Source organism: Eleginops maclovinus, chromosome 4, assembly GCF_036324505.1.
Source record: "Eleginops maclovinus isolate JMC-PN-2008 ecotype Puerto Natales chromosome 4, JC_Emac_rtc_rv5, whole genome shotgun sequence".
NCBI classification, from domain to species: domain Eukaryota; kingdom Metazoa; phylum Chordata; class Actinopteri; order Perciformes; family Eleginopidae; genus Eleginops; species Eleginops maclovinus.
The window spans coordinates 29294663-29319619 of record NC_086352.1 but is presented as its reverse complement, the minus strand read 5'-3'; the positions used below and the strand labels follow the sequence as shown (position 1 = coordinate 29319619).

General features: G+C 40.2%; 2 protein-coding genes across 3 annotated transcripts in view; both read right to left on the bottom strand.

The window, feature by feature from the left end:
• Positions 1 to 41: 41 nt before the first annotated feature.
• glo1 (glyoxalase 1) lies at positions 42 to 5945 on the bottom strand. Its single transcript, XM_063881736.1, has 6 exons — positions 5789 to 5945; positions 2500 to 2582; positions 2278 to 2418; positions 2111 to 2178; positions 1758 to 1847; positions 42 to 412 (listed from the first exon to the last, which is right to left on the bottom strand). Exons 1-6 carry the CDS (start codon positions 5855 to 5857, stop codon positions 321 to 323), a joined length of 543 nt encoding a protein of 180 aa, XP_063737806.1. The 5' UTR covers positions 5858 to 5945; the 3' UTR covers positions 42 to 320.
• A 696-nt stretch (positions 5946 to 6641) lies between these two features.
• eprs1 (glutamyl-prolyl-tRNA synthetase 1) overlaps positions 6642 to 24957 on the bottom strand; it is a 29083-nt gene continuing 10767 nt past the window's right edge. The window contains exons 13-36 of one of the 2 annotated variants that reach the window (XM_063881689.1): positions 21724 to 21834; positions 20220 to 20356; positions 19925 to 20132; positions 19730 to 19842; positions 19533 to 19650; positions 18749 to 18925; positions 18486 to 18656; positions 17854 to 18060; positions 16478 to 16717; positions 15354 to 15593; positions 14997 to 15227; positions 14660 to 14922; positions 12747 to 12798; positions 12427 to 12636; positions 11831 to 11903; positions 11610 to 11689; positions 11365 to 11466; positions 10933 to 11088; positions 10537 to 10734; positions 9867 to 10040; positions 9574 to 9734; positions 8813 to 8891; positions 8666 to 8730; positions 6642 to 7567 (exon numbers count right to left, since the gene is read on the bottom strand). In XM_063881689.1, the coding sequence (XP_063737759.1) occupies positions 7417 to 7567; positions 8666 to 8730; positions 8813 to 8891; positions 9574 to 9734; positions 9867 to 10040; positions 10537 to 10734; positions 10933 to 11088; positions 11365 to 11466; positions 11610 to 11689; positions 11831 to 11903; positions 12427 to 12636; positions 12747 to 12798; positions 14660 to 14922; positions 14997 to 15227; positions 15354 to 15593; positions 16478 to 16717; positions 17854 to 18060; positions 18486 to 18656; positions 18749 to 18925; positions 19533 to 19650; positions 19730 to 19842; positions 19925 to 20132; positions 20220 to 20356; positions 21724 to 21834 (3717 nt within the window). In that variant the 3' untranslated portion in view covers positions 6642 to 7416. The remainder of the gene's footprint in view (positions 7568 to 8665; positions 8731 to 8812; positions 8892 to 9573; positions 9735 to 9866; positions 10041 to 10536; positions 10735 to 10932; positions 11089 to 11364; positions 11467 to 11609; positions 11690 to 11830; positions 11904 to 12426; positions 12637 to 12746; positions 12799 to 14659; positions 14923 to 14996; positions 15228 to 15353; positions 15594 to 16477; positions 16718 to 17853; positions 18061 to 18485; positions 18657 to 18748; positions 18926 to 19532; positions 19651 to 19729; positions 19843 to 19924; positions 20133 to 20219; positions 20357 to 21723; positions 21835 to 24957) is intronic. The other variant, XM_063881690.1, reaches the window with a different exon arrangement.

Sequence of the window (24957 nt, the reverse complement as noted above, 5' to 3'; positions counted from 1 at the left end):
TTACTTTTGATTTGCCTCTCAACATTTCAAGACATCACAAGTGTGTTTTCATTTTTATTACACAGTAATACAGCTTTATTTTAGCATCACTTGAAGACAAATACAAACTGATGTTGGTGGACAAAGTAGTTGCAATAACTCAGGTATTTAATAAGTCCAGCCTGCCAGGGCACACTGAATGCCAATGTGCATCCTGCTCCATTTTCCCTCAGGCACATGTTGCTAAATTCTTCACTAAACCCAGACGCTTTGCTCTCCCAGAGAGGCCGCAGAAGATCTGGTCTGTGTGCACTGCAGCAGGTAGCATGAGGACAGAGTTTTTAGGAGGTTATGGACACCATTTTGTTAGGACTCAGGATCTCAATCCAGTATCCATCAGGGTCCTGAATGAATGCCAGGCCTTTCATTTTACCTGAAGTGCAAAAGAATACTGTATTAACAAATGTGAAGAAAAACTATTGTAAACTTCAGGTTTCAATAGGTGTGCAGTGAAGTGTAATCCTTCTGCTCCTCCCAGATCTATCACAATGAGTTAGTTCTTATGGATAAGCGCTAACAGCGTGTTAAACAATGAACTGAACTTGGGACTTTCACAGCTACACTGTATCTACAGATTGTTAAACAGCATTTATCCTCAGTTAGTGGCTGGTAGGATGACGTGATAATGCCCCGAGTTCTCATATGAGGACAACTTTATTTACTCTGTAGTATCTCTTGGTGTAGATTATTCCTCTTTGAGAAACTATGAAAGTACCAAAGCATTATCAGCTCACCGGCTGGTCAAATTCTGTAAACGCATGTCTACAGTGATTTTGTAATAACTATTACTAGAATGGTAGACAAAATGTCGACAAATGATGAGTGTGCCATTTAGATAACTACCAAACATTAGCTATCTAGCTACCAAACGTTTGCCATCTAATAAACAAGCTAGCTAACGTTAGTTATCCATCAAACAAGTCATCTAGGAAAAGTTTGTGTGCGATTAAGCTTGCTAGCAAACATTCGCTATCTATAAAACTACTTACCAAGCTAGCTTACGTTAGCTAGCCAACTTACATTGGTGACGTGCTTTTACTAATACTCTCACACAGCCAGCAGCTTCTAACTGCTCCAAACTTCAGTGAAAATTCCCCCATATGCGTTATTTGGATAAACTGAGCAGATATTAGTATCCAAATGACACAATTCTTGCAAAACCTAATAACATTTTTTGCAATTAGCAATGTAATAGCACCTCTGCTCACTGAAACACAAAATAAGGCAATGTGGAAGCGCCCTATTCAGTCCAAATAAGGTGATGCTTTCTGTTGTTATGTAGTGAGGCAGGACGGGTAAAGGTATATTCATATTTTTCAGTATATTAGGGAAATACATCATAACTAGATTGTTCATCTACATTAAAATGTGTATAAACACTTTTAACTATCTGTTTAAAAAGAAAGATATATATATATATTTAAATCACATTGCTTTAATATTATGGGGAGAAGTGAATAAAACTGAAGATAAAAAGAGACCAAAAATAATACTGACAATTTTAACATCTATTGTAATATATTTCCGTGCTCATTTTATTCTTGAATAAAATGGAATCAGCCCATATTCCTGTTTGAATGGTTTTTCATTTTAAGTGCAGAAGTCAACTAAAACAGTCTAGTGGAGAAAGAAAGAGAAATACCTACTACGCAGGCTGTCAGGTTTTATGTATTTAACCCGTCTGTGACCCTCATTTTCACAAATGCTTCACATCTTACCATCATCTGGCTTCTTGACAAACGTGACTCCTTGTCCTTCGAAAAATGTGCAGGCATCATAGACGTTAGGAACGGCAATTCCTATGTGTCCTGTTAAATGCCAGGTAGACATAGAGACACTGTTTACTATGCATACAGACTGGAGTTGCACATAGTTTGCGCCAGTGAGCCAAACAACTAACAACAGAAACGCAGCAGTTTATCCTTTAAATTCTTAAATGGACATTTTATAAAAGAGTGTTATACTATTCTGTACTACTTTCATTCCTACATTTCAAGTCTATGCCATCATATATATTGAATGCATTTAAACAAAGACTTTTTTTCACGTTAAAAACAGGGAGAAATCTTACCAAAGCCACGTGGATCTGAGTTTCCATTGTGATAGGACTGGCTCTCATCAGCCTCAGAGCCCCAGTTACTGAAAGACAGAAAGAGGGAGGAATACAAAAAGGTAAGAAAAGAACAGAAGAAAGGAAGCTGGAGACAAACAGGATGGGCATGTATTGTACAGCCTTACTGTGTCAGCTCAATGGTGGCTCTTCTTGAAAAAGTCCAGGCTGTCTTTTCCTTCAGCTCTGTAGGAATCTCCTTTTTGTCTTCATAGCCCAAGAAGAAGAGAGAGAAACGCATGGAGGGGAAGTCGAATTTTTGCAGGAGCCTGGAAGATTGAGATCATTCTTATGGAATTGATTTTGAAAGTGAATAAAAGTAAAGTCAAGACTTAAATACTAGTACTCACGTCATGCCAAGGATTCTGGTGTAAAAATCCAACGATTTAACTGGATCTTTAACTCGCAGCATAGTCTGCTGCATCATGAAATCCTGAAACACAGGAACACAGTACCAGAGCTTTACATACACAGAGCACTGAAAGTCTAGATATGTGTAGCACTAAGAAATAATAACCAAACTCTAACCCCCCAACCGTACAGAAGTGGGGGGTTATTTGATGTTAAATCCCCTAGAGGAGAAACACCCATTTTAATATCTTTTGATGAGAATGTGCATTTTTGTACCACAGTGGGATAAATGGAAACAGTAGCCAGATGCATTAGCCAATACAAAACAATAAAATACAAACTGTCATACAACTGCAAAAGCTTGCCAAAGTATGCAAAAGTTGAAAGCGTTTTTTGAATTTTAAATGTAAGTCTCCATCACTGATGCCCAACAAATCATTTGCATTATTATATTTCAGTGGGTTTGATTTTCCATCTTATGCTTTTCATTCTACATTCACTTTCATCTTATTATATTAGTTTTATATTTTTTATATTAGATTAATTTATTGCTCTCAGGTAGTGTGACAGATGGTATGTTGGTGTTTTGTTTTTTTATACCATTTAGGGCATTATTCGTTCATTCGATGGTGATGAAGACTGTGCTTCATTTATTATATGAGAGGTACTGTATGAGTCAAGTCTTCATTGTTAATGTTATTAATAAAATAATATTAAGCAGTGTTATATTTTAAATGTTTTTTTAAACTGAGACAAATGTTCACAGCAGATTCATTTGAAGGGTAGAAGATTCCTGCTTGTCGTGTCTGAGTTCAAGCAGGGGAAAATGTGTATCCTGGCACTGAGTCGTGAAGAAAGACATCAGCCAAACTACACCTCTGTGCAACTGAGCGCATAAACAAATCAAGGATGCCGTTCTTGGAGCCAAACATCATGAATAAATACAACAATACTATGATGTAATTCCTTGTTTTCTATGCAAAGACAATGATGAAGTACGATGATGTCCCATTTACTTCCATGCAAATGCAAAATGTGACAGACTGAAGTTTTAAAAAGGGTATTTTTTTCTAAATTGCATGTCACAAATTGTGCATGTCAATGGATGTATGGCTGGTCAATAATATATTGATATTTTACTCGTGGCAACTTCAGAGTAGATATCGTCTCTGATTTTGGATATTGTATTAACTTCTCCTGGTTTTAAAAGCTGCATTACAGTCAAATTATGTAATTTTCTGAAATTACCAGACCAGTAGAAATTCTTTTTTATAGTCCCTATATCCACATGTTTAGGATAATTTAACTAATTTCTCATTGTGTCAATTTGTGAAAATATCAATAGTCATTGTACTTTGATTGGTGAAACATATCGAAAACTAGCAGACGTATTATCTCATCATTTGCAGCTTTCATGTTACAATATTGGTGAGACCACTTTTCATTCTCCTCCTAAAATATTTATGTGTAGAGCCATTCTACAACTGTGTGTTCATTTCACAGTTGAGTGTTATCTCTGTGGTTAGCAGAGTTCCCTTTCCTGTGCTCTTCCTTCTACGGTGTCACATTTTTTAAGTGTACAAAAATATCAACACATCCATAGAAACCTTCCAAACACTGCCGTAGCGAAACCATTTACCCTGTAAGCTAAATCCATACGTTTAAACAGTTGTTTTTGTCACCTTTTAGCTAAATTCATTACCTCATGCAGACTTTCAAAAGACCAAATAAAGGTTGATGGGGGGAAACAGAAGCATTGCATTTATCCATATTAAGGCCAATTTAAGATTATGTGGAAAACTCGAAGCAAAGAAAACGCAGAGAAGAGGATTGTGCTGCAAGAGAGGTTATGAGGTTTCTCCAGTTGTTTATCTATCCAGTAGATTCTCTAAATTCTCAGGTCAAACTCAACAAAGGTGAACTTTGATTCTGCTTGAACTGCCAGGGCTCACGCTTAAACTGGAGACACATTCTTGGGTCTGTAAAGCAGTATTTGTGTTTAAACAAAGGCTTGCAGAGCAGAAGGAATCAGTAGAGCCCTGCCAATTTGGGAGATATTTGGGTGATGTGTATCCGTCCATCAGAAAGTAAAGATCCTTGTGTTACTGGGTACATGGTAGTGTCTATGTAGCAGAATAATAAATAAAGGTAGTTAGAAAAAGCCATTTAACCTTTAACTAGTTGGTGCATACTGAAGAGTTCACTTGCATAAAAAAAGGAAACAAGTATTTCTTAAAATAAGTAAACCAACACCTGTTTGATTTAGGGAAGCAAGAAACTGTTGTTTTCCTTAGCTGCTGATTATCTTCAAGATGTAAATCTAATGAATCCTTTGATTTATAAAATGTAATTTCAAAAAAAGTTCACTCGAAACAGGTCTTTCTTGTTTTGGTTTGTAATTCCAACAACATTACATTCAGTTTAAAACTTAACTGAGAAGGAAATATCCATTTATATTATATATATATTTTACAAATATATTAACTGGCAATTTATTTTTCAAAATCTCAACGTTAAAAAGCATTTTCTGACGTTTTCACGATAATCTAAGCAGTTTCTGTGGATCAAGAGGGAAATAGTCGACCAATTCATGGTTGATAGAGTTTGTTGGTATTTCCTTCAGTGTTTAATAAAATATATATATTTTTTTACAATCAATATATTTTTTTAGATTATCAAAACAACCACACGCCAGTTTGATTGATATTGCATTGACTGGAAATAAACATAAATACAAAGAGATATAGGTACATACTCTGGAAACGGAGATATTGATTATTGCAAATGCACACTTTTTGTCAGATTGACAGCATTTTATAATTTCGACAGTGCACACATTAGCCAGTCCCACACCCGCCGGCTTTTCACCGCAACATGACAGTAATTCAGGTCCGGCCGCGCCTTAACGCCACCTTTCTTCAGTGATCTGGAAGATTTAGCGTTCCTAACGTACTTGTTCCCACGCATGCTAAATCACGTTCCAACTTCTGAGTTTCTTTCCACGCGAGAACTGTGGCTGAGCATTAGCTAGCTTGTAAACGACTGTTACAAAAACAAGTGAGCAGTGCCACTCACCGTGAGCATTAGCAAATATGTTATCCATAACCGGCTTATATGTCACCGGTTGCCCAATGCAAATTTTGGAAGCAAACGTAGCTGACCGATAATGGAGGCAATGGGAATAGCTGGTTTACCTGTCTGCGAGTCGATGGCCTGTTGGGTGAGCAAGGTTTGACAGTGTATGGTAGAAGTTTAGTTGAACTTCAACAGGGACGACAATTATCTTACCTTAGTAACCGGGTCTGCATCTTTGCAAGCTGCCTCTGCTGCTTCGTCTGACAAACCTTTGTCGCTCATTTTTGCTCCGGGACTGTACAAAGTTGGGCCACAGCTCTGCGGGGCGGACTGACAGGGAAGTGAGGTTCAGCTCTGCTACTGACGGAAAATGAAGACAAACAGCTTCCGGTACAGGCCTTAAAGTAAAGGCACATCGATTTGAACTATACGACACAGTGCATTGACATATCTAAACATTTAGATTGACATTGTAAGGCATATAGAATGTCCTCTAAAATACAGTCATTTCCTATTCATAACTCTTTTCATTCCTGGTTTATTTTTGAATATTTATTGAGTACTTTATTATGTATTATTGTTATTATTATTGAAGATTCAAGATTCATGTGTGTAATTGCTCCTGTCAATTTCATAGACGTTACCACTTTGAAAAGCCCTCACAACATTTCCATGTCTTTACTTTGACTCTGGACATTTAAAGTGAGGTGTTCAAAATCTTCCCACTTCAGGTTTTATTTTGAAAATAAAGACAGGAAGTTCAGGTTTCTAACTGTTGGCACACCAGGCTCAGTATTATGTAATCTAGAACGCTTGCTACAGAAAGCATAATGATCAATCAATGACTGTACATATCCCACTGCATATACAGTTACTAGTTTATCTGCATAATGATATAAATTAAATACAATAAAACTGTAATTACTCAGACTGAAGCTCATTATGCTATAAAATATTTTATCAAATTACAAATTTACATTGTAACCCTTGTAGGCTATTGATTGCATTTTGCTAATATGATGTAATGCATTAGTCCAAAACAAATATCGAGAAACAAAAACAACAGTTTGCCATGTAAAGTACTTTATTGTAGACTAGAGTTATTTAACAGGAGTAGTAACAGAGAACTATATAACTGACTATTACCCACAGACAGTTTTTTTTCATTATGCTGTGGTAGAACTGAGGATTTTTAACAAGCTGTGAATCATGATCCCCATCCTGTAACCACTCCTATGGAGAGAGGACGGCTGATGAAGCTGAGAAAAACAAAACCAACTACAAGCCTGCAGAGTTCCTGAGACAGTTTTTGCTGCAAGAGAAGGGACAAGAGACTTTTACCCAGATGGCAGTAGATGGTGCGCTTCTCAGGATGTATTTCTTATCAGTATTTATTTATATTGCCACTCTATTTATGAGGGCTGACAAATATCTAAACTAAACGAATTAGGGTGAGCGTTATTTAAAAAAATCTGTTTTGAAAGGATAAGAAAGATTGAATAATATTATAATCAGCATTGCAGGAGATTAACAGCATGTCAAAAGTTTTCCCAGTAACGGAATTCTAAGAGTAAACAGCGCATACCCTCATCTTTTATAACAGAATACGAGTAAACTGTTCGTCTCACCTCCGCCTTCCTCCAGCTACATAATAACATTGCCAACATGTATTAAAAAACAAACAAAACACGAATTCCCATTTTAAATACCACAGTCCAATAAACGTGTACCCCTGTTAACCTATACATGGACAAGAGATGAGAGGAAAAAGAAATACATGAGAAAATGGAAGGAAAGCCCTTTTCACTGCGATGTTCGTCCTTGTTCTGCAGAGCGGGTGTTTAGTAGCTGCGTCCGAAGAGGGTGTAGTATTTGGCGGGCTCCTTCTCGCAGACACACTTCTGCCCTGGCTGCAGGGTCTTCAGGGGGGAGAAGGGGATGCAGAGGCTCTTGGCCCCCATAGACGGGGCTCCAGGCTCCAGGTCCTGATCCCTACAGGAAGACAAAGCACAAACATGTTGGAATTAAATATCTATGGAAGCCCAGAGGGGACATAATAATAATAATAATAATAATCCAATTTGCATTTTTTACACTTGCTGTGGCCATGATAAATTGTCATAGCATGATAGTTCACCTCAAAATAAATTCAATTTATAGAGGTCACTAGGGTTGGCTATCGTTTCGATTTTAACGATTCCTGTCCTGCTTTTCGCTACTCACAGGTAGCTTACCTTGTCATGGGTCTGTGTTTATTGTATCTTACCTAATTTAAACCAATGTTTGGACTGATGAAATCCATTTCTTGGGACCATTTAGTAGTCAGGATTTGTTTGGCTTTATTTTCAAGTATTTGGTAAGTGCTAGATGTTTTGTAGCTGGTAAATATTGCTGTATAAAACCTGATCTCTCTCCTATTCTAGATTTGTTTTTAATATACATTATAAATACTTTTCTGTTCTTGTAAAGTGCATGGGTGCCGATTCTAAAGCATTGGATAGTTTGTCTGGGTCTCCCATATCTCCATTACGTGTTATGATTGTACTTCCACTTGTGAAAAAAATAATTAGATTAAAATAAGTTGAATTAAAAATGGAAAAACTGACTGATTTTTAAAGTCATAGTCTGCTGAGGTGAAATTGAAGTGGCATAACTTATATCTATATAATCAACATTTTGTCAAGCATGATTTGTAATGAGAACAGCAGACAGTGAATTGTGTCCCACCCCATGACCAATGAACAATGTGACACTACTTATATTGCATATCTATATCTTCATCTGTAAAGACAATGATGTGCGTGACTTGGTTGGCTTTTGCTCCTTTACAAAATGTATGTAAAGCTTTAACTCTTGTCAGAGAGCATTACGCCGTGGCTACACTGGACGCAAAACTGAAGCACAGCGCATGTTGAGCGCACGTTGCAAAAATAGATTCCATTGTAATCAGTGAAAAGGGCTACACCAGACGTGAGAGCAGCGTGCAAGTGCTCCGCAAGCGCCGCGCAGATTTGCTCAACATGCGCTGCACTTCAGTTGCGCGTCCAGTGTAGCCACGGTGTTGTGTTGACAGTGTTGTGTTGGACGTACTTGGCAGTGGTTTTCTTGATGGAATCCTCGCAATCGATTTCCCCACAGAACGGGATCTGGACAATCTGTGAAGCGAGATAAATGTGTTATACATTTTTGACGGTTGTGAGGAGAGACATTTGCATGTTTGTAGTTTTTGTTACTCACCTTGCCCTGCTCCAACATTTTCTGGAACTCTTCCATTGTGTCAGCAGCCACCATGTTGCTGTTCAGGTCATCCAACGCTCTGACAAACAAACAAAATAGACTTGGTTAGTCCTCTTGTTTGTATATGGACCCCATGAAAGCATCTCTTCATTTTGCTGGCATTGTGTTGGTTCTCATTTCCAGCTGCATCTGTTACAGTCTCTGGGCATTATTTCACATTGTTGCCCCCAGCTGGTTTGGGAACAGGGGGATTTCAAACTCGAAACATTTTTTTTCAACCCCCTTGCATGACATATAACAATATGGCTCCTGTCTTAAGGAGAGTTCTTTACGTGCTGCTATTCTAAAGATTTAAAAGTAAACTATTTACCCTAAAAATAAATTAAAATAGGTTTTCAAAGGAAAATGAGAACAATTGTAGGAAAATTGTCATTCCTTCCAATGTCATAAATTAAAACCCAATTGCAATATCAGTCAAAATCATCACAATTAGATATGTTTTTCAAAATGGTTGTTTATAAGGGATAACAGTAAATTAAACCCTGAATGTGTCCAGTGAGATCACAGTGACGTTGATCTTTTACTACCCTAAAAAAATTAGTTCCTCCCCGTTTAAAAAATGGAAGTGTATTTTGCCAAAGAAATGACTTGCATTCTTGAGATATCGCATTTATGAGAATGATGCTGATGGACACGTGGAGAATGTTTGGCTGTAAGAGAGGCATTACAAAAAGCCCCTGGTGTGTAGTGCTGCATCTTACTTCTTGAACATGCTGCTCTGGATTTCCTCCAACAAGGCCACCAACTTCTTCTCCACCTCGGCCTCTGGAATGGTCACCTTGGCGCCAGAGTCTCTCCTCACCGCAACACACTGACGCTGCTGCATGTCTTTAGGACCCACCTCCAGACGGATAGGAACGCCCTAGACAAGAGACATGTAAAAACAGTTTGTCGTTATACGGCCTTTACAGAAATCTTGTTATATTTAATATAATTTAAGTAAAAACACTTCTTTAACTACGACTATCACTTTTGTGACCGCATTATTTCTGACCTTGAGCTCCCAGTGGTTGAACTTCCAGCCTGGGGAGTAGTTGTCTCGGAGGTCGCTCTTCACCCTGACGCCGGCATCCAGCAGCTTGCTCAGGTATTTCGAGCACTGGGCCAGCACAGCTTCCTTGTCCTGCTCCGGCAGCGAGGCAGTGAGCCCACATGGGATGATGACAACCTGAAACAGAGAAAAGAAATTAGAGCTTTACGATATTTTTACTTGTATGTACCAGTTTTTTTCATAGATCGCCTGTTTACACTAGCAGAGGGATTGTTCTTCATCTTTTCCTTTGTAAAAAAATATAAGATATTTGCATAATTGTCAGTCAATGCATTTTCCATCAGGTTTATCTACTGCATGCAACAGTCTTTGATGCTGGGGGTGATCGACCTATTGAGTCATTCTAAAAGGAATAGAAATCTCTTCGGCCCTTTCATCTCCAAAGATGAATGGCTGACATGATTACAGATGGAAAACAAACTCAATCAAAAAAAACAGGCTTGAGGAGTGTGAGTATAGCCTTTAAATGAAATACGTACATACAAAGAAAAGATCAAATAAGATGGACCTTTAATAATCCTCATAGGGACATTCACGTGTCAAGGCAGCAATAGAATATCTTAAAACACATTATAATAACTTTCCATGTGTCTGTGTGAGAAGGTGTGTCTACCTGGAGGCAGGCCACTTTGGGGGGCAGTACGAGTCCCATGTTGTCTCCGTGCACCATGGTGAGGACCCCGATGGTCCTGGTAGTGATTCCCCAGGAGTTCTGGTAAACAAACTGCTTCTCACCCGGCCTCTTGGGATCCTCAAACATGATCTCAAACATCTTGGCGAAGTTCTGACCAAGATGGTGAGATGTAGCACCCTGAGGAGGCCATGACAGATCCACAGTTACTTCATGTTTTTTTTTTAACAGAGCCATGTCCTTTAATCAACTCTAACAATCACCGACTGTCTGAATCATGTTTGGTTTCTCTGCTTGTCATTATAAAAAAATAACTATTATACTGTGATGGCTTTGGTGTGAACAGGATTAAATAAAGTGATCCAGTGCACACAATACCTGAATGGCGCGGCCGCTGGCAGAGATGAATGCCTCCACAGTGGTGGTGTAGTCTCCTCCTGCAAACTTCTCCTTCTCCGTCTTCCTCCCCTTCACCACAGGAATGGCCATCAGCTCTTCATACACCCTGGCGTACAGATCCAGGATTTGGAGCACCTACACATACAAAATGTGTAAAGCACACAAGTACTATTAGCTTTGTAGTCCTTTTACACTCATGTTGGGTTAGGGTTCGGTAATAATAGTTAGTAAAATACTGGAACTGTACATGTGCATCTCATCTATGATACATTAAAAAACAAGATGAGAAAATAAAGAGCTTTTTGTATATTAAAGCAATCATGTCACAGTAGAGACATAAAATACTAATAGGAACCTGAAAATTAGCATAATATGTCCTTTAAACTAAATGCATTGTTGGCCGGCGCTTACCTCCACAGCTGCCTCCTCTTTGGTGGCGAAAGCTGTATGTCCCTCCTGCCACAGGAACTCTCTTGTCCTCAGGAAAGGCTGGGGGTGTTTGAACTCCCACCTCTGGAGAAGAAAGTAAGGAAGCAACATGTGAGGAAAGAGAAAAATGCTTCTTCTCTGTACCAAAGTACGTATCATTTGGAAGAGGTGTGGAATAGAAACTGCAGATAAAAATGGTGCAGACGTGACAGGAGGAGGATACTCACCACAACGTTACACCACTGGTTGAGTTTGATGGGCAGGTCTCTGTGGGACTGGACCCATTTGGCGTAGGCAGGATACATCACTGAGGCAAAACAGAACAGAGCACAGGTTCATACCAGTTAGCAAAACCACGTCAAATTGTAAGATATTAGACATAGTGCAGGTTTACTGTTTGTGTCTGCATTAATTATTTATAGCCAAGTTAAAAGGCTGCATTACAGACCTGTCTCACTGGTAGGTCTGACTGCAATGGGCTCTGCCAGCTCAGTATTTCCAGACCGCGTTACCCATGCAACCTGACAAAGATAAAAAATAATCACTGTTAAATAATTTGATTAGATTTACTCTATTGAACCAGGATATTTGTTTAGCAGCATTGTTAAAATGGAATTGTATGAAACAAAGATTTGGTCAAATGAAAAATGTATGTAAACATGCAACTATAAAATATTAAACAATAGTGAGAATACAACACCACCAACCTACTGCAAAATAAACATAATGTTTGAGTCATTAGACTTGATAATAACAATACTATTGTTTGAACATTTGTCAAATGCTTAAGATCACATTTTCCTAAATATTGTTTATGTGAATTACACTTTACAAGTTAATTTGAGTCCCTCTTTGCTGTCAATTATTATGGGCTTTGACTTCAAAGAGGGAGGATATCACTGCAGAAATGACTGTGCTGCTGCAACAGGCTACCACTTATTCATTCATTATCCAGCTATATGCATTATCTTCTTGAGTCCGTAACGTCAATTCCTTTTATCGTTATTTTCATCCCTTCTCCCTCTATTGGTTAATGTGTTTTACCTCTGGAGCGAAGTCTTCAATGTGACTTTTTTCTTTCTCCAGAGCAGCCTGAGAGACGAACATGGGGAAGTAGCAGTTCTCCACACCCAATTTCTTTATCTCCACGTCAAAGAAGGTTTGGATGGACTGCCAGATGGAATAGGACCAGGGCCGCAGCACATAGCAGCCGCTGACATCGTAGTACTCAATCATCTCTGCCTTAGTGATGACCTGCAGGGTAGGAGACACATGACATTAAAAAAGGCATTTCAATAAAGAGCAATTTATGGTTTTGAATGGCTTTCCTGGAAGAAGAAAAATGTTTGGTTGGAGTCACTCACCTGAGAGTACCAGTCAGCCAGGTTCTCCTCTTTCTTAGCCTCCAAGCCCAACCTGTAAGGAAACAGACAGCCAAGTTAGCAAACCATGAGGACAATAACACGACAACAACACATCACTTGCTTAAATGTGTGTGACAGTGTTTTTTAGGAAGAAAAAAAGCTATGTTTGAACCAAAGCCTGTCTGTCTACCTGTTTTATTATCTTATTGCTCAGTGAACTATGTGTCAAATGTCAGGCAGTTGTTTCTAAATACATTGGAAGAGCATTTTTGGAAATTACCACAATACAAACACGAAATATCAGGCGTGATTAGTAAGTCTAGGTGCAGATACAAAAATACGACTCTAACACAATTCTCACAAAACACACATCCATGCATGCTGCACAATTTAATCAATAACTGTTACAATAGTTAGCACCTTCCCCATGAAAGATTACAGGTGATCTTGAAGGGGCCTTATTGTTCAAATTCTCTATTTTATTTAGTCTAGGAAAGTTTTTATTTATTTAAACAAGAATACATTCAAAGTAAAAACACACACAGAAACACACACATTCCCAGCCAACTGTGCAACTCAAAGCTCACAACAGTAGCTATGAAGCCAGCAAACCATCTGCTAACCGACAAAAAGGAGATATTTCGGTCACATTGTGATCATAGTTACAAATCTTTATCTGAGGAACAGAGTTTTTATCATACTTTTTGCATCTAATACCAACACCTTTTCATCGTCAGCAGGGTTTAAGGGTGCTGATGCATTCTGTACTTAGAATGGATAGAAAACCATGCAAAATATAGATATTTATGCTGTACATATAAGCAGTGCAGCACTATCATAGAGAGATCCAATTTCCTCCTAGAAGCTAACAGCAGACTACAAGCACTGATCAAGCAGATGAAAAACACACCAACCATTTAGAACTCACCAAATCTGAATACAAAAAGCTACAGTAGCAGAAGGGAAGGGCTTCCATCTTCAGTGTCCGAGTAAAAAAAATCCAAGTATGTCCCCATAATGCGTCACCGCTCTAGTGTTTGTTTAAAGACTAAGACCAACAACTCATAGCATTGTACGGTGTAAATAAAACTATCCATCAACAGCTAGGTAATTACCTAAGTAAATGATTGCCATTTAAAAAACATATATATTTTCTGAGCTTTGCGAGAGCATATATTGTGATTTATTACGCATTTTTCCACCACAAGTTTGCGAACATCCATTTAATCTAATGAGTAAACAGTTCAATTTGTGTTTGAAATATAAATAATTATATATTTCAAAAATACTTATAATTTGTGTTCGATACAACTGTGACACATTGAATACACCGATACCATGCAGGGTCAGTTTTTCCCATAATCCTAGAGTTAAGTGTGTTGGTCCTCTTTAAACAACAATGTATCCCTCTAAGAAAGAATCTCATTCAACCAGATATCATGTGACCGAAACAGAATTCTGAGAAGACATTCAAGTACAAGATTTTTTAATTGGCTCCTCCTCCGCCAAATAATTTTACAGCCAGCCAACAGCGACAGAATATGATCTAACTTCAGTGTACAGAGCATCGCTCCACATGTGGGATGAGGAAGAAATTGTTTCACTATGGTTAGCGACGGCAACAAGGAATTAGAAACAGATTTTGGATATAAATCTGCATTTACAGAGAGGAAGAGTACAGAGTAGGAAAGTTGACTTTGGATGCAAAAAGTAAAATAACAATTTGTTCCTCAGTATCCTTCAAATGATGGTTACAGTAATTATTGTATACTTTTAAATCATAAATCAGACAACATATTGCAATTAGGGAGGCCTGTACTTTACGTTGTCCTCAAACTTCTACCAGAGGACGAAAAAGCTTGTTTAATTATTTCTTGACCTCACTCCTCTTATGTCAGTTACCAGTCTCTCACCGTGTTTGTTTCTTGGGTCCTTGACCCTCTCCTCCTCCTGCTCCTCCTGCTGCCTCCTTTCCTTGGGCACCTTTGTCTCCTTTACCCTTCTTCCCTCCTCCTCCTCCTCCCTGTTTCTCAGACTTGTTCTCCCTCTCCTTGCGGTTCTTGTCCTCTCCTCCCGTGGCTCCGGCAGCAGCCACTGGTTTGTACTCCTGCCCTGTAAGCGTCTTGTACTGGCTCTTCAGGTCAAGCAGAGCCTTCACAGCTGCATCCACCTGGTCCTGAAACAGAAGGAAAGTCATCATTGTTATCCAGTCCTATTGTATTTAACCCCACTCTGTGATTGTTTCCTTACCTTGTGGGCCTTCTCGGACTTCAACTTCCTCACTAGCTCTCCCTGTTGGGACACCTGGGAGAACAGATCCTGGGCCTGTGGTGGAGAGCCGGCCTGGGTGGAGGGAGTGCTGGACGGTGTCTGGGCTTTCTGAGCAGGGGCTTGTGATCCAGGTTTGTAATCCTGTCCGGTCTGCTGCTTATACTCCGCCTTCAGAGCCAACAGCTGCTTCACCGCTGCATCGACCTGATCCTGATCAACAGCCAACAACAAGGGAAACATTTAGTCAGCGCCACAGAGACCGTTGAGGACAATTCCACAATAAAAAGAAAAGGCTGGTGCACTGCTGGTAGATGAATATGACAGCTATGGTCTCACCTTTGAGGCCTTTTCACCCTTCAGTTTCCGTACAACTTCTCCCTGCTCAGCGATCTTCTCATAGAGGCCAGAGGCAGCAGGAGCAGAACTGTTCTGGACTGATGCAGGGGCTTTTTGGACTGGTGCAGGGGCGGCAGCTTTTTGAACAGGTGCTGCTCCAGGCTTGTATTCCTGGCCTGTGGCCTCTTTGTATTCGGCCTTCAGGGCCAGCAGCTGTTTCACTGCTGCATCCACCTGATCCTGGGGACACGCAGACAAGGATGAAATGAATCATTTCCTGTTTTTAATAAAAGGAGCCTCTGATGGTTGGAAGAACACTACTAACATAAGCTAAGGGCCACAATTACATGTAATAATTAATATAATCAATTCTTTAAGCATAAAGTCTTATAGCTGTATCAGATCTATTTTCAAACAAAAGGGTTAAGTCCTAATAATGTTTTTTGTATATTTATTTATTTGATTTTATTTATTAGTTTACCTACTCTTAATCCTTGTTCTGACATTCTTTTGTATTCCCTTTTGCATTTTCCTTTAATATAATCATTAAATTCAACAGATTACAACTCAAACACTGCAAACACCTCCAGCATTTGTCACAGTGGCTGCTGGAATCAGAGTCGAACGTTATTTTGACCTTGGAAACACTATAAATGTTTGATTGTCGCCCAGAACAGTATGGATGGGTATTGCAGGTAAATTAGATTATTGAAACTTACATGCAGTTCAGTAGTCTGCTGTAACTAATAAGGCAACAATTAAAGTAGAGAACGAGAACCTTTTAAAGAAACTCTCAAATCGAACCTGCTTAATGTCAGTGTGAGTGTAATTTGTTTGACCAATTAGCTTAATGCTGATTTCTGCATAAACGTACGTAACCTCACCTTTGAAGTTCCACACACTTTAACCAGTGAGAAAAGCACAGAGAAAAAAATACTCTTATCTCTCAAGCGAAATAACAGTTGAACTGTGACAGAAAACTATGGAGGACATCAATACTAGTCGAAAAATCCTCGTTCTGATCAAAAGCCAGCAACAAGAGCTCCATTTAGGACTATTCAACAGTACAAACGCTGGTAGTAGATGTATATTTAGTAACTGTGATACAGCAGTCATTGTCTCACCTTTGAGGCTTTTTCACCCTTCAGTATCCGTACCACTTCTCCCTGCTTAGAGACCTTCTCATAGAGGCTGGAGGCAGCAGGAGCAGAACTGTTCTGGACTGGTGCAGGGGCTTTTTGGACTGGTGCAGGGGCGGCAGCTTTCTGGACTGGGGCTGCTCCAGGCTTGTAGTCCTGGCCTGTGGCCTCTTTGTATTCGGCCTTCAAGGCCAGCAGCTGTTTCACTGCTGCATCCACCTGATCCTGGGGACACGCGGACAAGGATGAAATGAATCATTTCCTGTTTCTACTATAATCCTGTCATGGGTTAACACTGTTCAGCACACCTAACATAAGCAGTGGGTAAAAATGTACTAAAGAAAAGAAATCGCTTGTTTGTAGCATTAAATGTAAAGCTACATGCAATGTATTTTCAACCAAAACTGTACCTTAGTGCCGCAGGAAGGAGTCCTAAAAACCGGAAGTGAGTTGTTAACAAGTGGCTGAATAGGACTACAGAAGTTGTCGAGGACGTTGTACGTCATTACGCCGAACAGCTAAACAATCCCGCTAAGTTTGTTTTCCCCTGTTCTGCTGAAATACTTCTAGTTAAATTCAGTGTGGCTAAAAGGAAAAGCTTTGTTAATATATGCGAGCGCACGAAAGTCAGTTGAAACTATCTTAAATTGGCGTGATGTTGAAGTCGTGCGACCCTGCTTTACTCCTATGTAGTTCGTTTATAGCATAACGTTAGCATTTTGATTCTGGCGATTAGATTTATGCTTCGAAAATTATAAAAGTAGGGTAGACATGTAGAGATTATCCAGCTGAACAAAACATACTTTTATCAAACAGGTTCGTTTACCACAGATGTTATTTTTTACAATATTCCAAAAGCCTATGGAGAAATTGCATTGCTTTTTTTGTCGAGGGAACCCATGCGCAGCTTACTTCCGGGTTGGCCTACAAAAATACATCATCCCTGGGGGGCTCTATTTTCTATTGTATTCAATTTTTACTCTTGACCACTGTTCCAACCATTTTTTACGTCTCTTTCTTATATATCCAACCATGTCTTACACATTTTTCCTACAATATTATCATCAAATACAACATATTACAACGTATACTATATTATCTGCCTAATGCCAAGGTCAGAAATTTGATGAGTTTTTACCAATGAGCTAAGATCCGATTTCTGTACATAACATCATTTTTATTTAACCACCCATTTTAAGTCAATGAAAAAGCAAAGAAAAGGAAAAATGCTGTCACCACTTGTGTGAAATAACACAAAACTGTTCCAACTGTGACAGAAAACTATGAAGGCCCTTCTTTCTCTTAGAAAGAGACAGATCATGACGTGATAAGTGACAATAAAGAGCTACTTGCAGCATTACCTTGGGGGCTTTTTCAGACTTCAGTTTCCTCACAAGCTCCCCCTGTTGAGAAACACGCTCATACACGCCCGACGAAGAGGAAGGGGTGGTTGTAGGAGAAGGAGCGGGTGAGGGAGGGGCCATCCCAGGTTTGTAATCCTGACCGGTCAGCTGTTTAAACTCTGCCTTGAGAGCGAGGAGCTGCTTCACTGCAGCATCAATCTGGTCCTGGTTCCATCAACAGACCAGTTCATTGGTGACGGTATTGAAGGATAAACTTTACTGGCATGCAGACAACGTGGAGACATGACCAATGGAGGGGACATGGGCAATGGATGGGACACGGGCAATGGAGGGGACACGGGCAATGGAGGGGACATGGGCAATGGATGGGACACGGGCAATGGTGTGTACACGGGCAATGGCAAGGACACGGGCAATGGCGGGGAGACGGGCAATGGCTGGACAAATCATTTCGGACACAAGTAGCGAACAACCACGCAGAACGAATTTGGATGCAAGACCGTGCTTGTCAACAAATGAGGACACGGGAAAAGACGGAAAGAAGACTTGACGAGATCAATGACTCACAGATGAGGACATGAACAGCGACAGGACAGGCGGATGGGGACAATTTACAGTAAGTATCGTACCTTAGGTGCCTTCTCTGCCTTTAGTTTCCTGACCAGTTCCCCCTGCTGGGTGATGCGGGTTAACGGACAGGAGGAGGCGGGGTTTGTTGCTGTGGTGGGAGGAGCTGCAGCAGATGTGGGAGGAGCCATGCCTGGCTTGTAGTCTGTTCCTGTTTGCTGCTTAAACTGTGCCTGCAGAGAGACAGTTACAATGAGTTTCCACACCATTTGTATGGATAACACTCTTTATCAGGTTTAATTTATTTTTATAACAGCTGACGTACCTTTAGGGAAAGCAGTTGTTGAACCGCCTTGTCCACTTCCTCTTTAGGGGCTTTGGCATCCTTAAGCTGACGTACAGCTTCACCTTGTGCTACAATGCTTGAGAATATGTCACCGGCTGAGGTAGAGACAGGTGCTGGGGTGGGGGTAGAGGCAGCCTTGGAGGAGGTAGAGGCAGGCTAAGACAAGAGGTAAGGCAGACAGCTTAAGGAGACTGAGGGTTCCTATAACTTTGAAACACCTTCCCTGTTGTGATCAAAGGCTCTCTATGCTTTGCTCAATCTTTGCAATAATGGCTTTACCAGCTTGGAATTAGATTCCTGCTACTGCTGTTGGATGTCCCAAATAGTGACTAGATACAAGAGTCCTTTTACATCAGAAACTGAAGACCAGAGTGTACTTGTATCTTAAAAGGTCCCCTTTTATGCAAATGCACTTTTTGTTCAGATTTAAAGCGACAGTCACAGAATCAGCACTCAGGAGCAGGGCTGAAATAGAGGGGTATGAGGCATGCTACAATGGCTGATCTGTTTGGTATTTTGAGCAAAACACTTCACAGACATGTTTTGTATAGATATTGCCCTACAATATATTGTTCAAATATAGCATTATAGGAGACCTTTTATAACCAACAAGCTGACTTGAAGTGAGGGTCTGTAGCTAGATTTGATTGTTTAAACATATTTTACACTGATATTAACTTTGATTTACAGATATAATTAGGGAAACAAGTGTTTGCCAGATCATTAAAAAAAAGTTTCAATGTGTGTCTTCACAAGCACTCACTTTGTTGCTGGGGGCCAGGCTCTTGCTCTTGTCCTTTGATCCAGCAGTAGGCATATCCTTAGTGTGTCCGTCAGGAATGTAGAACAGCACACAGGGGCTCTCCTTACAGCTGTTAGGACTGTGGATGGTAACCTCAGTTAAAGTAAGTGATCTCCATGTACTGGGGGGATGTTCAAAGTGAGTAATAAATTCCTCACCTGACGGGCTCGTAGGGCTGGTCGCAGATGTAGAAGCCCCGCCTCTGGAGCTGGAGGACGTCACCCTTCTTCAACGTCTTCAGGCAAGGATCTCCAAGCATCTTCTCTTCCAACTGAGAAAATGATGAGACATTAAACAAAAAGATGGGGAAATGGTTCAACGTATGCCATGAGATTTGCGTTGCAGAAACAAACCTTGCTGTTTTTATTGATGTAGTCCTTGAAGTCGTCCTCTTTGGTGATGACGGCTTTGGAGATGAGGGGCTGGTAGTTTATGCAGATGGCAGGCAGCAGGGGGGCGCTGTTTGTTTCAGCCAGCCACGTGATCTTTGTCGTCTTCTTGTAGTCCTTGTTGTCCAGGTTCAGGCGAGCTTCCATGGACACGACCTTGCCATCGGCCCCCCTGAGCAACGGGAAAAGGTGCATATAGTTACTTTAATGCGCCACCGCATGATTTTCAAACAACGATATGTAACAGTTCTCTTCATACTTGTTAATCTTGGTGATGATGAGGTTGCCCCAGTTGATGAAGGTGACCATCTCTCCCTCTGAGAAGGTCTCGGCGTCGGCTCCTTCAATCAGAACCCGAGGACCGTACCAAACCTCCTTCATGCCCACCTCTGCGTTCTGGATGGACACAGAAATGACTTCAGCACTTGCGTGTGTATTAAGACAATTTTGGTACTAAAGTAAGTGAGATATCCTCTAATAACTCATTGTGTCCTTTAAATATGGAATAGGATTCAGGGGAAAAAAACACAACATTGAATTTGTATATTTCTGAAAACATCCTGAATATTCTCATGATAAGAAATGTATAATATACAGTATCTCACAAAAGTGAGTACATCCCTCACATTTTTTAAAAATATGTTACTATATCTTTTCATGGGACAACACTGAAGATATGACACTTTGATACAATGTAAAGTAGTCGGTGTACAGCTTGGATAAGAGTGCCCTCAAAATAACTCAACACACAGCCATTCATGTCTAAACCGCTGGCAACAAAAGTGAGTACACCCCTAAGTGAAAATCAGAGACAGTCACAGGCTACATCACCAAGTGCATTGATGATGTAATCATCACCAGAGCCAAAACCATCCGAGCCAACCAGAAGCCATGGCTGACAGGGGAAGTCTGCACGCTGCTCAAGGCCCGCGACACCGCCTTCAGAGCTGGAGACCCAGCTGGGCTGAGAGCAGCCAGGGCTGACCTGTGCCGTGGCATCAGGAAAGCTAAACGTCTGTACACCAGGAAAATCACAGGACATTTCAAAGACAGCAGGGACTCACAGAGCCTGCGGCAGGGTATTAGGACCATAACGGACTACAAACTACCACCGCAGACCTGTGACAGTCACACCTCCCTGCTCAACAACCTCAACGGCTTCTTTGCACGCTTCGAAGCACAGAACAACACAACTGCGCAGAAAAGATTGTTGTTGACTTCAGGAGAACCCACTCCCAACCCCCACTCCCTCTGACCATCAATGGTGCTGCTGTAGAGCAGGTGAGCAGCACCAAACTCCTGGGTGTGACCATCACAGATGACCTCACCTGGAACAACACCACCACTGCACTGGCAAAGAAGGCCCATTCTATATTTGGCTTTTACCATGAGCATTCCTTTTTCACTTTTTTTCCTTTCAATGTATTAATGTATTCTTATAAAGTATAATGGGGAGGTAATATTTTTGAGGGTTTTTCTCAAAAAATAAAGTTATTAGTTGTTCTTTTATTGGCCTTTTTTCGCCATTGTATCAAATAGAAGATTTTTATCAATCAGATCTGTACCACAGGCAAAGACCCATAAAACATTTTCAAATCACATTGTGTGTGTGTGTGTGTGTGTGTGTGTGTGTGTGTGTGTGTGTGTGTGTGTGTGTGTGTGTGTGTGTGTGTGTGTGTGTGTGTGTGTGTGTGTGTGTGTGTGTGTGTGTGTGTGTGTGTGTGTGTGTGTGTGTGTGTGTGTGGGCATGATAGCGCTCTAACCTTGGGGTGCTTGGCCACTTCTTTCATCTCCTCCTTAGCCTCTGAGACCGTGACAGGAACCACATAGGAGCTGGACAGAGCTGTGAACCTCGGAGCCACTGGGTCGATAACCTAACACACAAACACATACCCACAAACAGGTGAGTAAAACAACAGCAGACTCAAGCTTTGCAACAATCTCTACATACAAAATGCTGAGTAATGGCAGGATAAAGCAGAACATGATGTAACTTAATTCAAAGAAAACTCTTTGAAAACAAACCAAAAACTGATACAAAAAACCCAGCTCAGTAATAAATACATACAAAGTAAGGCGCAAAAGAAGAAGGGAGTAAAAAGAAAAGCAGCTTTCATGAGTGATTCATGGTGGTATGCAGGTGAAGGTGAAAAAGCAAAATGAGCTTTTATTGAGCTGCTGATTCGGTCTTCATCCGCTCACACTATTTTACCAGCCAAAGGATGCTGCGTGATTTATAAAAGACAACCCAGCAAAAACAGATCAATACCACGCTTTAGATTACACCAGAAGAGCACAAAAAATCTGAAAACCATTAAATACAATGGACGTAAAAGGTGACAGATTTTCAGTATGCAGGCTCCAGTGGGGATATTAGTATTATAAGTAAATAGTCTCTATTTCTAAAACCATAGACTGGAACCACTTTAACCCAAAATATTTGTTTTTCGTGCATAAGGGGCGAAGCACTTTTGAAATCCTACATAAAAGAAATGAACATGCTAAATTAAGTATATATATGATTAAAAAACATCTCAAATTCTCTCTCAAAAAAAGGCAATGGACTAAAGGATTAAGTGAAGGGGCATGACGTAGAGGAACACATTCACGCTCCATGCTTTAATATTCAAAAAGCTCTTCATTTTTCTTTTACTTCCTGTACTGCAGCACCTCTTTCCACCCTCTGTCTGAAACCAGAGCCCAGTCTGCTCTGATTGGTTAACTGACCGGCTCTGTTGTGATTGGTCAACAGCTTAGAGAGGTTCCACCCCTAAGCCTATAATATATTGTGTTGGAGCGCTAGCCAATAGAAGCAGAGTGTGAGAGAAGAGTGTTACATAGTGATGTCATTATGTGACAGAAGTAAACAAAGGAGTCCAATGGAGGCATTTCAGGCAGGGGGGAGTGTGTGGGAGAGAAACTCCCTCTGTAGGGACCACAAGAATTTACCCTTTGCAGACCATTTACATGCACAAAAACCTGCATAGGACACTACAGGAAAGGGAAACCCCAAAGAGCCCTAAAAGGCCCTTTTAAATAGATTGTTAGCACTTTCAGTGGACAGGAAGCTTTGGTCAGGCTGGTTAAATCAAGACAACGCAATCAAACTGTGGAAGGCCAAATGATTCCCACAACTGGTTTGAAATCTGGTATAGTCAATTGGCCGCTCCATTTGACCTCCAGAAGCTTGATGTTTTTGGCACTCATGTCTTGAAAACTGAAGCATGCACACATCACTACTTTCAGTTCAAGATTGTTCACCATCAGTTTTAATCAGTGAGGATGGATAATAGAAAATGATTCACAAAACAACCAGGTAAAAAAACAACAATGTGTAAAGGTAAGCATCCATTATACTCATTTTGGTGCAACACTACTACATACATGTTCACGTGGGAGGGCAACTCAGAGATGTACAGAATCCAACCCAAAATAACTAGTTCACCAATCAGTTCAACTGACTTCATAGTTTCTCCCCTGCTCAATACATGCTAAGCTAATATCTCTGACTTCCTGCAAAACAAATATTCTGCCTTTTGCTTTTTAACTGTTGATTGGCTGGTAAAACAGTGAAGCTTTCAGATAAACCAACTCAACATGAAGCAGGAAGGGAGTGGATGAAAATGAGCAGGAGGTGGAGGAGAAGGGAGGAGGAGGAGTACCTTCAGACAGCTAATTGGCAGCTTGGAAACAGAAGAGTGAGATGCTGTTTAATGTTGGATACAAGGAGGGAACAAGAAGGAGGAAGAGAGAGGACAGAGGTAGACACATTTACATAGAATGGAACGTTTTACATTATTTCTCCTCACCACTTTGTTACACCTTCCTGTTTTTGTTTGTTTCTTACATTCCCACCACCAGCCACTTTAGCTTTCACTCTTGTGTTTAAAGCACATCAGGCTACACTCCATCTGTGATGCTAGTCTGTTATGAAGCAACGCTATTCACCAGACTAAGGAATCACAACCCAAATATAGGAAATGGATAAATTAAATGTAAATTAGATAAATAAATAAAACTACTATAGGGATAAAGATCTTAATATCCATACTTTTTCTGTTGCACACCAAAATGAAATGGCATCCAAATAATAAGATATCGTAAAAGCAGTGATCCCAGCAGAAGACGTTGGTTATGAAGATTAAAAGGACTACTACTGATTTACGTCGCTCCGTCTGTAGAGACCAATAATCTGAACACATATTCATCAACTCAGGGGAAGTGTGTTGATGAAAATTACTTCAAACCTGATTTACCTGATTTAAACCTGAGAGTCTGTAAACAAACCATTAAATATTCAATCAGTATCAGTGTAGCTCCATTGATGTTTTAGCTTGTGTTTTGCTAAATATTTCTGGCAGAAAATTAACTTAATACACTTGTGGCTAATTACTAGCAATGTTGTGGGGCAGCAGCAAGCAAACTTTCTTTGAAGTCAAAATACACCGATTTTTAGCTTCAACTTAAATAATTACAGAATCAGAGTTGACGCCACAATTTTTTTTTTAAAGCCTCACTTTCATGCTGCAATTCTGTCTACCACAGGGTACAATCTCCCGGGAAAATTAAGGCTCTATTAAAAGCAAACAGAAAGTGCTTTAACTATTGCGCTACCAAACAGGAAGAGGAAAGAAAATGAGTTTTCCGAGGTAGCTATTGGTAGTTATCCCAAGCCTCATGGAAGTGCGCTGGTCGTTGAAGCAAATTTCCGTAGTGGTCAAATGGATGTACTACACTCCCCGTCTTGTCTGTGACGTTAGTTTTGATCAAACATACTTTTTCCCATTGACTTACATTGGGAAAGAAACATCTGTAAATCAGAGTTTAATTTTATTTGAGATTAACAAACGACCCAATACGAACACTTTTATAGGAGGTGGGGGGTTAGGAAACTCAAGTGCGGGCAAAAGGCCCTAGATGATCCGGATACTTTCTGAATCTACAGTCAGAAAGTCATGCGACACTTAGGAAACAGGAATGAACGGTGCTCAGCATCC

What these genes read in the sequence shown, in the direction of transcription:
- glo1 (XM_063881736.1), bottom strand. Translation starts at nt 5,857, where the DNA reads ATGAGCGACAAAGGTTTGTCAGACGAAGCAGCAGAGGCAGCTTGCAAA. An exon ending in ACCAGAATCCTTGGCATGAC is followed by an intron (nt 2,419 to 2,499) that starts GTGAGTACTAGT and finishes TCAATCTTCCAG; the next exon opens with GCTCCTGCAAAAATTCGACT. An exon ending in CTCAGATCCACGTGGCTTTG is followed by an intron (nt 1,848 to 2,110) that starts GTAAGATTTCTC and finishes GGCATTTAACAG; the next exon opens with GACACATAGGAATTGCCGTT.